Here is a 15,364-nt window from a genome sequence, read left to right on the forward strand (position 1 = left end):
GACAGCTTTTAGTATTGTGTTCTTCAGTTGAATTTCTTGAATCTTGATGATTATATGTCTTGGTATAGATCTATTTTGATTTTATAGCTTCCTGGAGTCCTGTATGACTCTCTTATTGGAATATAATTGCCTTTTCCTATGCTTCAGACTTTTTCCTTAATTATTTCTATAAATAGCCTTTGTATTTCTTTTGTGTTTACCCCTGCTTCTTCACTCAGTTTTTTTATTCTTAAGTTATAGTTTCTCTTGTCATCTTCTAGCCTTTGTATTTGTACATTCTGGTTCCATCTTATTTTTAAGAGATTTTTCCTTTTGTGATCACCAGCTACAAACCTGTCTACAAGGTTTGATACTCTATTTTTAGTGTCTTTTAAGCAGTTTTGCCTACTTTCAATGGAGTCTTTCATTTCCTGGTGATCTCTGCGAATCTGTTTCATGTATTCTAATTTTTTATTATATTCTTCTTTGAAGATTTCCCTCATTTTTCTATTCTCCTCTATTCTTCAGTCTGTGTCTTCATTAGACTGATTAGCAATACATTTATTATGTTTTCTCATTTCTTCTTTTAGCTGAGATATTACTTCTGTTCTAAGTTCTTTAATAGCCTTTTCAAACTGTTTCTTTTTTCAGTTGCTGTTGCTTAAGAAACATCAGATGTGTGACTCTCGATCTCTTTCATGTGTACATCCCCTGGACCAGTACTGCTTGGGTTGCAGGTCAGAGACTGCCTTTTGTTTCTTCCTCTTGTTGTATTCCTGGTTTCTTCCAGATAAGTGGGGCGGATCCCAGGCACTTCTTTTGCTGACTATAATTTCTGTGGAATGAGACTGTTTGCTTTTGAGCTTTTGGTGGCTGATGGAGTACAAGCAGGGGTAGAGCAGGCTAGCACTTCCCTCCTGAGCTGGTTATCCACATGGAAACCTCACAGCATACAGTATTTGCATAGTGGGAACAGCTGGTTGGTGATCATTTTAAGGAAACCACAGCAATGGCTGTTGGACTGCTTAAAGGGGTGGGACTCAGTCCAAACAATTTCCGCCAGTCTCCTCTGAGCTAAGAGTGGCTGAATGAAGGTACCTGCAGGTCTGGCTCTGGGCTTATCCTGCCCAACTCCAAAATGGCCCCAGGCCAATAGTACACTGCCATGAGAGGACTGAATTCATTATACTCACAACAAGCCAGTGTAGTTCTCTAGTTGGCTGTTCCCCTCAGCCACAATGTCTTCATACCAAACACTTTAGTCTAGCCAGCCACCAACTTCCCTGTTACTGGGCATCCTCAAGTTTCAACAGAGCAACTTACAGAGAGGTTTCAGCTTCAGGTTAATGGAAAACAAACTAGTGCCTTCTTCTATTTAAGTTTTTCTTTTATAAAAAAATTATGTCTGTGGGCTTCAATTCTCACTTTAGATATTTCCTGGGTCGAGGGGACCCATTTGCTTCTTTTTGTCTTCTCCAGAATGTTATATTCCTGCACCTGTACTGTTTCTCTCCGAGAGGTTGTTTACTGTACAGCTTACTGTTCTGCCATTTCTCAGGATCTCCACTCTCAGCAGATTTAGTGTTTCTGTTTTAGTATTTAGATCTTTGATCCATTTTGACTTTACTTTAGTAGATGGTGCTATACATATGGAGAGCCAGTTTTTGTAATATGGGGAGCCAGTTTTTGAACACCACTTTGCAAAGATACTATTTTTCTTCTAGTGATTGTGTTTGGCCCCCTTGTCAAAGATAAGGTGGGAAAGTATGTTTGTAGTTGTATGTGTATCTTCTAATCTATTCCATTGATTTTCAGGTATGTTTTTATTCCAGTACCATGCAGATTTTAATACAGTAGCTTTGTAGTATACCTTGCCCAGGAGATATGATGCCTCCTGCCTTGCCTTTGTTGCCCAGAATTGCCTGTGCTATTCTTGGACTTGTCTGGTCCAAGGTGAATGTTTGGAATGGTTTCTCTAGATTTGCAAGGTATGCTAGTGGTATTGTCATTGGAATTGCATTAAATCTGTATAATAATTTTGGGGAAATGATCACTTTTGCAATATTTTTTCTGCCTATCCATGAACAAGGAATGTCTTGCCATTTTTGAGATTCTCTTCAACTTCTTTTTTTGAGGGCACTATAATTTTACCTGAATAGATATTTTACTTTTTTTTGTCTTTTGCTTTTTTATCTGTACCAGGTATCAAACTCATGGCCAAACACTTGCAAGGCAGCCACTTATGCCACTGAGCTAAATCTCCAGCCCCCACTTCTTTTGTAAATTGATTCCAAAGTATTTATCTCTTTGTATGCCATTTTGAAGGGTTTGGATTCTCTCATTTCTCTCTCACTGAGTTTGTTGTTTGTCTAAAGGAGTGCTACTGATTTTGAGTGTTGACTTTGTATCCAATTACATTACTGAATTTAGTTCTTATACCTAGTCTTTCAATGTAGTTTTGAGGATCTTCTATGTAGAGTATCATGTTATCTGCAAATAAGGATAATTTAACTTCTTTTCCTATCCTTACTCATTTGATTTCTCTTTCTTGTCTAATTGCTGTGACTAGTATTTCCAGCACTATATTCAGTAGGAACAATGATAATGAGCCTCCTTGTCTTGTTCCAGATTTTAGAGTAAAGAATTTCAATTTTTCAACATTTAATATGATACTGGCTGTTGATGTGTCATAGATGACTTTTACCATATTGAGGTAAAGCCCATCTGTTCCATTTTTTCTGTAAGTTTCTTAACATGAATAAATGTTGAATCATATCAAAATATTTTTCTGCATCTATAGAAATGATCATGTTAGTGTTATTTGTGGCTCTGTTTATATGGTGGATTACATTTATTGATTTGCCTATGTTGAATCATACCTGCATTCTTGAGACGAATCCCAATTCATCATGGTGTATAGTCTTCTAGATAATTTTCTGCATTATGTTTGCCAATATTTTATTGAGAATTTTTGCATCTATATCCATTGAGATGATTGGTCTGTAGTTCTTTTTATGGAGGTATCTTTCACTGGTTTTGATACTAGAGTAATACTTGCTGCCAGGAATGATATAAGGAGAATTGCTTCACTTCCAATTCCATTGAAGAGTTTGAGGAGTGTCAGGATTAAATCTTCTTTAATTTCTTATAGAAATCAGCATTAAATCCATCTGGAACTGGCCTTTTCATTGTTGGTAAGGATTTAATTTCATTTTCACATTTGTTAATTAAAATCGGGTTATTCAGCAGTTTTACATCTTCTCGATCCATCTTTGGTAATTTGTATGTTTTTAGGAATGTGTCCATTTCTTCTGTGTTATCAAGCCTAGGAAAGTAGAGGATTTTGAAATATGTATTGATTATCTTCTGTATTTCCAAAGGGTCAATAGTGGTTTCACCATTTTCCTTCCTTATTGCATGAATTTTAGTTTTTTATTCCCTTTTCAAGCAAGGTTGGCTAGGGGTTTATCAATTTTATTTATTTTTGGAAGAACAACTCTTTGATTCATTGATTCCTTGTATTGTTTTCTTAGTCTCTATTTCATTGATTTCTGCTCTGATCTTTACATTTTCCTTGCTTATTTTGGTTTTGTGTTTGACTGTGCTTCTTTAAAAGATGTTTGAAGTGTAGCATCAGGTATTTTATTTGTGTTCTTTCTGTTTTCTGATGTGGTAATTCACTGCAATACATTTTCCTCTGAGGACTGCTTTCATTGCATCCCACAGATTCTGGTAAGATGTATTACTGTTTTCATTTGTTTGTAGATATTATTTAATTTCTGTGTTAAATTTCTCTGTGATCCACTGAATACGCAAGAGTGTATTATTAAATTTTTATGTGTTTGAGGGTTTTCTGAAGTTTCTTTTGTCATTAATTTCTAGTTTCATGGTGCTATCTTCCGATAACATGCATAAGGCAGTATCAATCATTTTGCATTTTCTTAACCATATTCTATGGTCTAGTATATTGTCTACTTTAGAGACTGTCCCATGCGCTTATGAGAAAAATGTATATTCCTATGTTGTTTGGTGGAACACTCTGTGTATGTGCACAGAAACCATTTATTCACTGGTTTGAAGGAATTGTGATTCCTTTGATGATTTTCTGTCTAATGGATCTGGCACTTTGTGTCAGTGTGGTGTTGAGGTATTCCATTATAATTGTTCTATTGTTATTTTTATTTCTCATTTCTGTTCATATTTGTTTTGTAAAGTTGGGTGCTCACAAGCTTGGTACATATATATTTCAGGATGTTATCTCTTCTTGAACTTTTCAACTATCTATTATGCAGTGACCTCATTTATCTCTATTCATTAATCTTGGTTTGAGGTTCACATTGTCTGCAAACAGAATATCTACCCCTGTTTTATGAAGGATTTCCTGTTGCATGACATATTGTTGTCCATCCTTTGAATTTCTGTCTGTGAGTTTCCTTTAGGGTTACATAAATTTCTTGTGTGCAGCATATGGTTGAAAATTGTTTCGTGATCTATTCTGCCAGTCTGTTTCTTTTAATATGTGAATTAAGTCCATTTACATTACTAGTTATAATTGATATGTATTGGTTTATTTTTGAAATGTTATTCTTCTGCTGTTGATTCTTTTCCTTTCTACTCTGTTTAATTGTTTTCCATGCTTAGTGGTTTTTTTTTTGTATGTCTATTAGGATGCCTTTAATTATTCTTTGCATGGTTGGATTAGAGTCATGAAGTTCCTCAACTATTCTTTGTCATGAAAGCATCTTACTTCTCCATCCATTTTGAAGCACTCATTGCAGGATACATTATTTTGGGTTAGAATTACTTTTCTTTAGGAGTAATATGCTTCGCTTCATGCTCTTCTTGGCGCTATAGTTTGTGTTGAGAAACCTATTGTGATTGTGATAGGCTTTACTTTGAAGGTGTTCTGTCCTTTCTAACAGTTTTTAATATTCTATTCTTATGTTGGATTTCTGGGACATTGATTATTATATGTCTGGGTGTAGTTGTACTTTGAGTAGTTCTATTTGGAGTCCTATATGCTTCATTGATCTATATGCCAGTTTCTACTCTTGTGTTTGGGAAACTTTCAGCTATTAATTTTGTAAGTAAGCTCTTGATTTCATTTGTGTGGGCACCTTCTTTTTCATTTATACCTATCAATTTTATGTTGTTTTTCTTTGCATCATGTTGTAGCTGTTGAATTATTATTTATTGATTCCTTGTTATTTTTAAAAATCTTTCCTTCCTGGTCACTAGCTGCAATCTTGTCTGTGAGGTCTAAAAGCCTATCTTCACTTTCATTGAGGCAGGTTTACCAGCATTCAATGAAAATTTTGATTTTCAGTGTATCTCTTTGAATCTTTTGCATTCTATGTCATCTCTTCATACATTGTTCATTCAAGCTTTCCATCTTTTTGCATTGTTCCTCTAATCTTTTAATTACGACTTCTTTAGATGTGTTCCACATTTCTTTCATTCTATTTATCATTTCTTCTTTTACCTGGGAGACTATTTCTCATTTGAAGCCTTTTATAGGTTCCCGGAGTTCTTTACTTTCTTCAGTTGCTTTCATTTCAGGAGTTTCAGTTGTATTGCTTACATTTTATTCTATGTGCATGTCCCCTAAGCTACATTGGAACGGCTGGAGGTTTTTGTTTTGTTTTGTTTTGTTTTGTTTTGTTTACCTGTACTGGGGATCAAACTCATGACCATGCACTTGCAAGGCACACACTTATGTCACTGAGCTAAATACCCAGGGCTGGAGTTTTGGTATTGTATGTCGCTCTTACGTTTTGCATTTTCCTGTATTCGCTGGATTCTTAATGTCACTTCACCAGCTCCTCAGACGCGAGCATGCGCACTAGGTGGACTTTCAGCATGCCCCATGTGGCTCAGCAAAACTCTCTGGCTGCTTAAGGTCACTGTGCAGGGTCCTACCAGATTGTGTTTGGTGGAATAAGAGGACAGAGTTAATAGAAAACCCATAGAATGGGTAATAATTGTAGCCGTCAAACCTTCGGACAAAGCACTCATATACAGAACATATAAAGGATTGAAAATAACCTAGCTCCCCAAATTTAAAGACCCTCTTCAAAAGATGCATCTGAGATGAACACGTGCCTCAGATGAAGATATACGAATAGCAAAGGAATATATGAAAAAATGTTTATCATCACTGGTCATTTGAGAAATGCATGTTAAAACACCATTGAGATTTCATCTCACTCTAGAAAGAATAGCTGCCCTCAAGAAATCATCTGATAACTACTGTTGGTGTGGCTTCAGGGGAAAAGAGACACTGTTTGTGTCAGTGTAGACTGCAATCACTTTGGAAATCACTATGGACATTTCTCAGAAATCTAGTGATGGAAGTCTCTTTCAATAAAGCTATTCTTCTCCTGCATATTTTCTCCGAAATAATGAAAAGATAATATCAGAGTGATATGTGTGCCCCATGTTCATAGCAGTACAAATTGTAATAGTTATAACTTGGAAACAAACAAAACACCCATCAAATGCTGAATGGATGAAAAGTATGTGGTACTTTATATAATGGAATATTACTCAGCTACAAAAAATGATCTTCAGGCCTTGCTAGGTAGGACGCAACTTGACACTATCTGCATAAGTGAAATAAATAAGAATCATATTTATAAATATCATAGTGTCTCTAGTATAAAAAGTAATAAGAAATATAGGAGTAATAAAACTCAAAATGTGTAATTGCTATTGTAAACAAAAGGAAAATGCTTTAAAGGATATAACTGCACATATATTTAAGTATGTATGTTTGATAACCACATTACTAAGATGTTTTGGATCACTGAACAGAACTGTTTGCAGTCTCACTGCTTTAATATCCACTTTGTAGGCTTTAATTTTGTAACTTGAACAACTATTTCTAAGAAGAAAATACCTAATTTATCAAGTAGTGATTTCTTAATGTTCAATTTTTTGAAATTCTGTATTACTACAGACACACACACACACACACACACACACACACACACACACTATGACTGCACATTTTGGAGGCACTTAAAAAGAGGCAGATCAAATTTTACTTAGATGATAACTGGGGATGTGAAATAAAGTGAAATGAGGTTTAATATTTATTGGGTCTGATGATTCTGCTTCGGATTGCAATTAAGGCCACTAACAAATACACCTTACAATCTTTAAAAAGTAATTTAAAAACTTGAATCCCTCATCCAAGACAGAATACAGTTAACAGAATCAAATGTAGAACAGCAATTTTTGCTTTAAATAAATGCACCTAACAAGACTATCAGTTGAAAAATCTCATTGTCAGAAGAGATATATTCATATATTACTCATTACTCAAGATACACTGCAATACATAATGTTAAAATATGACACCTTACGTGATTTCCATGGCCGTGTCTATAGAAAATAATCAATTAAAACCGCTTGAAATTTTCAGTAAAAGCAAAGGTAAAGGAAAATTGATGCTATATTAATACATATATGTATCTAACTTTAATATGAAAATTTAAATTTAATCACCCCATATTATAAAATTCACAGGTGTTTACATATGTAATAAATGAAACTTTCCATAGGTATGTGATAACTGATCATTGGTATGTAACGAACAGAACATAAAAATAACAATATAATTATTATGATGCACCATAATAATTCAAGAACACAATCGATATTATTACCTTGTTTTTACTAGAAAAATCTTTTTGAACCTTAGTGTGGCAACTATTGTTTTGTTTCAGTCTGTTGATTTTCTTCTAATTCTACGTCCTTTGCAAGCTTGACAAAAATTCAATTGAAAAATAAAATATATCATACTGAGTTTCTTGCAATAAATGATATGCCATTTTAAACAATCTATATCTTTCTGGGAACTTCTAAAAACAAAGAGGAAACACAAAGTCAAATATATTTGACTGTCCTATCAGAATTCTAACTGAAAATTTTAATGCCAAGGACCAATATTATAAGGCATTCATTGAGATTATTTCAGTAGTAAAACACATGAAGTGCCAGCTCCTACAATCACAACATTGTGCAGGTTGAGGCAGGAGGACTGCAAGTTCAAGCACAACCTAGAAAACACAAGGAGCATCTGTTTAAAAAAAAAAAAAATAAAAGAGGGCTAGGAATGTTACTCAATATGGACCCTAGTATCTTCGAAGAAAAAAGTATGAAATGATATCAGAAGTTTTTCAGGTGTGACAAAAGCGTACATTATGTATATAAAATACTATTATTTAAAAAATGACAAAACTCTGGTTCTGTGCTCTTCTTAGTAGGTCAAAAGCACAAAAAAATCACATTGAGACCCAATAAAATGTATTGAATAAGACCTCAAAGCTTCTGTATAGCAACAAAACAAAACCAAACAAAAAATACTGTAGAGTGAAGAGAAAACAGAATGGGAAAAATTTTGCCTGCTGTTCCTCAGACAGATATATAATATCTAGAATATAAAAGTATTCAAAAACATTAAACCAGGCAAAATTAAAGATCCAGTCAACAAATGGACAAGAAAAATGAACAGAAACTCAAAGAGAAAGAAGTACAGATAGTTAACAAGTATATGAAAAAATGCTCAACATCTCTGGCCATCAGAGAAATACAAATAACAAAATGGTAAAATCCCACCTCACTCCAGAAAGAACAGTGATCAATTAAGAAATAAAATAACACATGCTACGGCATTTGTGATGAAAAAGGAATCCTCTTTCACTGTTGATTGAAATATAAAGTAGTACAAACTGTAAAGAAATGAGTATAAAGATTTCTCAACGAATAGAAAATAGAAATTACATATGAGCCAACTGTGCTCTTGATAAAAATCTTCCCCACAAAGCTTACCATATTATAGTACAGCAATACTCGCATATCAATATGTATAGCAGCACAGTTTGTAAAAGCTTAATCTTGGCAACAGACTGCATACAGAACAACAGATTACTGGTTAAGGAAAATGTGGTATCTAGATATAAAGTGATAGTGTCCTCCTATTAAAAGTAACAGACTTGAGACAGTTGTAAGAAAACGGATGCACCTGGAAAATATGTGAAGTGAAATAAACCTGACACACAAGCTTAAATATCATATTATATGTCTCAATGAGTTGTTGTAATGTACAAACAAAAGGATTAAGAAGGGTGGACAGAAAGGGACAAGGAGATGAATCTCTTGCTGCACGGATTTGGTCCAATGGTAAAAAGAGTGAGGGGTTAGGAAGGGAAGGGGAAATAAGTAGAATAAAGATAAGTCATTTTCAAGAACCTAACGATCTCAGTTACTGTAACTACCACATGCCAAAACGCTAGTTAAGATTAATAATATCAACAATAATAAGAAATGGGATGGAGTGTTTAAAGAATGAGGGAGGGAATAGGAGAGAATGGGAAGGAGATTAAAAAGAAAAAGATAATATACTATGGATAGGTATCCAAATCTCAAGTTGACTGTAAGCTACAGGAACTCCAAGTAGTTAGTTGTACAAGAAAAATCTTTTAAAATGATGGCAGGGGCCATCGCAAACATACAGTGGAAAAAATTGTTTAATAAGTACAGAAGAGTTTGAGTTTTGTAAGATGAAATTGCTCTGTAGATTAGTAGAAAAAGCATGTGAATTTAGTTAATACTACAAAGCTATACACTTAAATTACATTAATCTAGATTTAATACAGAGCTGTGATAGGTAAATTAGACTCATTTTCAGAAAAGTGGATGAAACTAGAAGCCACAATGCAAAGTGAAATAAAGCAGAGACAAAATGTTAAATACAGTATCGCACATTTATCTGTATGATAGGCCCAAAATATAAATAATTTAAGGATCAAAAGAAAAGATAGATGATAAGAAACTTGGAAGGAAAGGGGCTGGAAAAAAAAATAAATTAAAAAAAAAAAAAATAAAACCTGTCTTTCCACATACCAAAGACTAAAACTAGAAAGATGTTTGTCTCCATGCACTAAAGTGAAGTCAAAATGGATCAAAGATCTAAATATTAAAACACAGCAATAATGTACTGGAAGAGACAATAGGTAGACTTGTTGAAGACAGAAGTGTAGGCAGAAACTTAATGAATGAAAGTCAGACAACACAGAAAAAAAATAAATGTGATCTCACCTTCTTAAAAAGTTTTACACAACAAAAGAAATCACCAGCAAAGTGAAAAGACAATCTACAATGGGAAAAAAATTATAGTCAGTTGTCCCTCAGACAAAAGACCTGTGTCAAGAGCATATAAAGATTGGAAAAAAATCAGGTCTCCTACATTCAAAAAGCCAATTCAAAAATGGGCATCCCACAAGAATGCACACCTCTGCGATGAAGGAATACAAATAGTAAATAAATATGTGAAAAAGTGTTCATTATTTTTGATCATTCCAGCCTTGTAAATTAAAATTGCTGGAGATTACATCTCACTCCAGAAAGAAAGGTTATCACCAAGAAAATAACTAATAAGAAATGTTGGTGGAGCTGTGGGGGAATAGGAACTCTTCTCGACTTGTGATTGTAGATCAATGCAACCATTCTGAAAATCAGTGTAGAGATTTCTCAATAAACCAGGATTGGAAGCCTAATTTGTCCCAGCTGTTTCCATCTGGTGTATATTCGTAGGAGGATAAAAACACTGAGCCACAGCAATATATGAGAAACCAAGTTTATAGAAGCACAGTTTTTATTAGCTACATCTTGGAAACACGCCAAATGCCCATCAACTGAGGAATGATTAATGGATGTGTGCCTGTGTGTGTATGATTGTGTGCGTGCAGGCGTGTGTGTGTGTGTGTGTGTGTGTGTGTGTGTGTGTGTGTGTATTAGCAATTAAGAAAAACTTGAGATGTTTATAGGGAAAGAGAGGCAACAAGGACGACAGTTGTAAGTGAAATACACCAGAATGACATGTGTAAATATTATACAGTCTCAATAGAGTGAGAATTAGAAAGAGTAAACAATGTTAAGTAGTAAAGTAGTTATTGTGATTAGGGCAGAAACTCTCCAAAGCAAACAAACAAAAAAATTAAGGGAGAAAGGTGAAAGGAAGGAAAGAGAAATATATACAAACACAAGAGAATGAAGCTACTTTTATAGCCAGTTTCATTTGGTTTATTGAGGGGAAACTGTTATGCTAGAAATTTTCTGGACAGTTTTTCATGCCTGTACCTTGTACTTTGAAGAACTACTATGAATATAAGTCTATGCAATGTATTCGTTATTGTTACTCTCCTTCTAGCCTGTTTTAAAACTGTGTTACTGTTGTTGTGATGGTTTTTATTTGAATAAAGAGTCCTGGAGGAAGCCACAAACATACTTAGAGGGCAGTGGCTAAGTTAAGACCAGTCAGTCTCGGGACAGAGAAGAACAAAGTGCACTGTCCTAGTCAGGGAGGTGGAACCAGACATTGAGGGATCTGTAAGACAGTGAGAATCACAAAGGGTTACTGCAAGGAACTGTGACCAGTGGGTACAAAGGGTGGAAAAAGGACACAGGTGATCTGTCAGAGGAGTTTCTCCCCACCATGGTCCTAAACTCTAGTGAGTTCTAGGTCTATGTGCACTCTCTCTGCCCATCAACAGTCAACATTGATTTCTAAGTGAGGAGGTCTTTTCTGCCTATTCACAGAGTGGAAACAGACCCTTTATGAAGCTGAACATCTCCACAATAGTGGCAGAGTTTACAAACCCTACTGATAGGCAACATTTAACCAAGTACAAGAATCATGACAAAAACAAAGCAAAATGATGCCTCAAAAAGTGATGAATGTTCAACAGGTCTTGTCATGGGCATCATACAGCAGATAAGTCTCAGACTAAGACCTCAAACGCCAAACATTTGAAGAAATCAGAGAATAATATATGAACAAATTAGAAAGATACTTTAGGAGCTCAAAGAGAATATAAGCAGACAAAAGATTTAACTAATAATTTTATCAATGAGATTAAAAAGACACAAAAACTGATTTGAATGAGACATTAATAAGGAATATTAATGTCCATTTTACTAAAGAACTACAGATTCAGCTTGAAAGGTGGTACACATGTGTATTCCTAGAATTTGAGGTACTGCAACATGAGAATCCCCATGAATTCAAGGCAAGCTTTGGCTACATGAGTTCAAGTTCAAACAAACAAACAAACAAAAAAACAGATTAAAAATGAGCTACAGATTCTAGTCAAGTGAGGTGTTTCGTGTTTCTAATCCAACTTAGCAGATATGGAGGAAGGCAAATACAATTTAAACCAAAGTTTCTCAGCACAATCACTGACAAAGACACAATTAAAAAATAATAATAATCAATAAAAACTAATATAAAGGGCAGGAGGTGAAGCTCAGTGTGAAGAACCTGAGTTTCATATTAAGATAAAAAAAATAGTGCTTATGGCATAGAATTAAACAGAATTCATGGGAATTCAAAACATGTCAGAAAGCCACACCTATAGATAACACAATTCATGGAGAATGTATCAGGATCTGATGACAAGAATAGTGTCACTAATACTTCAGTATTCACCAACAGTTGCTCTTGGATAGCACAGGTATCAAAAACAAACTGTTTTGCTGAAATGGGGTAGCAAATCACCAGAATCAACACCAGTAAGTTCTAATTTTCTTGTCAAGAGCTGAACAAATGATGAATAATAGAAAGAAATTTGCATCAAAATGTATTAAGTGGGAAATGCAGTAAATTTAAAATCGCATGCATACCAATGATGACTTTAGTAGATCACTTACTCAGTGATGCTCTAAAAACAAAAATCTTTGAAAGGTGGATACCTCTGCTAGGTGAATCTAAAATATCAATCCAATGAATTACTGTGTCAAGGAAGTGTTGGAAAAGGAAACTAAAGTTATGAAATTCTGTTAGCTAATATCGTTGCAGACAATGTTTCAAATCCAAAAACTTTATTTAACACTTAAGTAAATGAGGTATTTAAGACCCAAATAAATATGGTCAAAGGGAACGTCATGAAACTTCGTATTCAAAATTCTAGAAAGTCGTAATAAAGACAGAATGCAAGCCAATAAAGGCTGACGTCACCAAGGTCCCCGGAAGTGTCTCCTCAGAGAGTGGAGGAGGCGAGGCCCAGGCCGCAGAGCCAGAGGCCCCTGGCGTTTGTACCGTGTATACTGGCGGACAGAAGACATGACATGTGGTCTAACGGACGACATGACAACCAAAGACTTACTAGAAAACGAGGACCACCTCAGAGTCTTCCCAGGGAACGCTACCTTAGCATATTTAACAATGTGCCAAGGCAGCCACCACAGCTGGGAAGCCAACGACCACTACGAAAGACACCACCGCTGTGTGGGGAGAAAGCACGACTGCTAGACAGTCCTGGTGAAGGAAGCTACAAAAGATATTACAGTTTAGCCGGTCACCAAGAATATGACAAGGGCCGAACATCTGCTCCTGTTCAAAGAAGTGTTCCACCTCAGAAAGGAGATGAAGCTGGCAATCAATGGTCAAGATACAATCCTTCTGCAAGCCACCAGAGTTATAACAGGGACGAGAGAGAGAGCTGGACAAGACAAAGTTTCTACTCTTCCAAGTATGGCAAAGACCAGTCTCCTCATACAAAGGATCCTACATTTTTTGGAGAGTCACTCTTAGGCCAAGAAGCTTCTCCTGTCAGTAGCAGGTGGGCCACTCCAGTCCAAGGAGAAAATTACTCTTTTGAACAGCCTCAGCATAGAAGAGAAGAAAGAAGGGTCGTGAAGTTGGACACATCAAGGTACATTTCTCTCCGAATTTCTGAACCAGCTACTTCATCAAAGGTGTTCAAAGAAAAATCCAGCAAGCTACCTGAAAAGGAGCTTTGTGAAGCTGTAAGGGCGTGGGCTGCCCAAACCTCTGAGGCATCACAGGAAAGCGGCATCTCTGAATTCGAGGAGGAACTTACAAGACCATTATTCAGGAAGCATCCAGTCCCGCCACCAGCAGATGCAGAAGACAGCACAGAAGGATCTGAAGATAGTCAGCTCGGCAGTTCCTTTAAATCAATAGACTCAAAAGTCAAAGAGATTCAAGACCTTTACCAACTATACAGTGAAACTTATGAGATGGTGGTGAGAAACTTGATGGAAAAGGATTGTTCACTAGAAAGCCCTATACAGTTTGCACTGAGGCAAATTTTACAAGAAATAGGTGACCGGCTTCTTAAAGATCTCAAAGATTTTATTGCAGAATATCATGCTTCTCAAGATAGTGGAGAGTCTTCTCAGGGGCTATAGTAATCAGTCAGAATAAAATTCATTATTTTATTCCAGCAATCTTAAAATCCTTAATGTATGGACTGTTTGCAATGAAGAGAAATATTTATGAGTTTCCCCTATCAAATAAAGATCTAACACTGTCTGTTTAAAATATTTGACTTTGGTTTTATTCCATGTTATATCCACTAATGTGTATACCTCTTCCACTCCCATAATGATGGTTAGTTAATTGGTTACACTTTGAAAAAGCATTCCTGGAGGGCAGTTTTCTATACTTTTACGTGTTGCATAATCTCACAAGTGTGTGATTCATTTGAACTAATGAGTGTAATTTCCAGTTTAGAAATCATCGCACCTGAACATTGTTAGTCTTTTTATATTTCATCTTGAGTGTTTCCATGTGGCAATATTGGAGTTCTGATTTGTGATTTTTATTAACTTATTTCTTTCTTGTCTTAAGATTCACAAGTTTTGATATGCTAAAAATTTATCACAATAATTCGATGCTTTAGTATCTTAGAGGATATTTCTTTGGAGAATAATTCTCATTCAGTGTTAACACAAAGCTTAAAATCCCCGAATTATATCAGAATAAAACCTTTTACTTAGTAAATGAAATCAGTATGTCCCATCTATTAAAATATTGCTAAAACTTTTAAGTACCCTGATGTCTTAGTTTCATGTACAAGACTAAGAGAAGGAGTGTTCTGAGATGGAAAGTGAGGAGCATTTGAAAATCCTTTTGAGCAATTGAGGAAAAAACTTTAAATATGTAAGATTACAAGTGTTTTGTTTTTATTAAGCCATATTACCTATCTCAGTCATCATTAATACAATTCATGGAATGAAATCATTTATAGATTTGGGAGAGTGACTTTTGAATCTTGTGAGTTCTTTCTTTTGGTAACTTTGAGAGCTATTTAGTGTGTCCTAAGTGTTCTTTTGGAGAAAGTCAGCAAAACAGACAGTAAACGCTGCACAGTACCCCTTTCGTAGCAGTCTGGGTAAGTAGTCATTCATGAAGGAGCCATCAAATCACAGATTATTTAAGAATCTTAACTAGGATCTTTGGGACAGTTCACTTATTTCCTGGCTTCTTCCAGCAACTCAGTGGCACTGAACCAAAATATATAATTTATACTGAGTCTTTTGTGAGGCTTATTGGAGAAAAACATAGCAAAATAGA

General features: G+C 35.2%; 2 protein-coding genes across 2 annotated transcripts in view; both read left to right on the top strand.

Moving 5' to 3' along the window:
- Nucleotides 1–13,109, top strand: part of LOC134475323 (periphilin-1-like) — a 31,187-nt gene extending 18,078 nt beyond the window's left edge. Inside the window, exon 3 of the mRNA XM_063245582.1 lies at nt 12,954–13,109. Within this exon, the coding sequence (XP_063101652.1) occupies nt 12,954–13,109 (156 nt within the window). The remainder of the gene's footprint in view (nt 1–12,953) is intronic.
- Nucleotide 13,110: 1 nt separating this feature from the next.
- Nucleotides 13,111–14,196, top strand: LOC100724547 (periphilin-1-like). Its single transcript, XM_063245583.1, has one exon. The coding sequence runs from the start codon at nt 13,111–13,113 to the stop codon at nt 14,194–14,196; it is 1,086 nt and encodes a 361-aa protein (XP_063101653.1).
- The last annotated feature ends 1,168 nt before the right edge of the window (nt 14,197–15,364 follow it).

The sequence above is a fragment of the Cavia porcellus genome, unplaced genomic scaffold, assembly GCF_034190915.1.
Source record: "Cavia porcellus strain 051 isolate PalLab524CR breed Dunkin Hartley unplaced genomic scaffold, mCavPor4.1 scaffold_3, whole genome shotgun sequence".
Classification (NCBI taxonomy): Eukaryota; Metazoa; Chordata; class Mammalia; order Rodentia; family Caviidae; genus Cavia; species Cavia porcellus.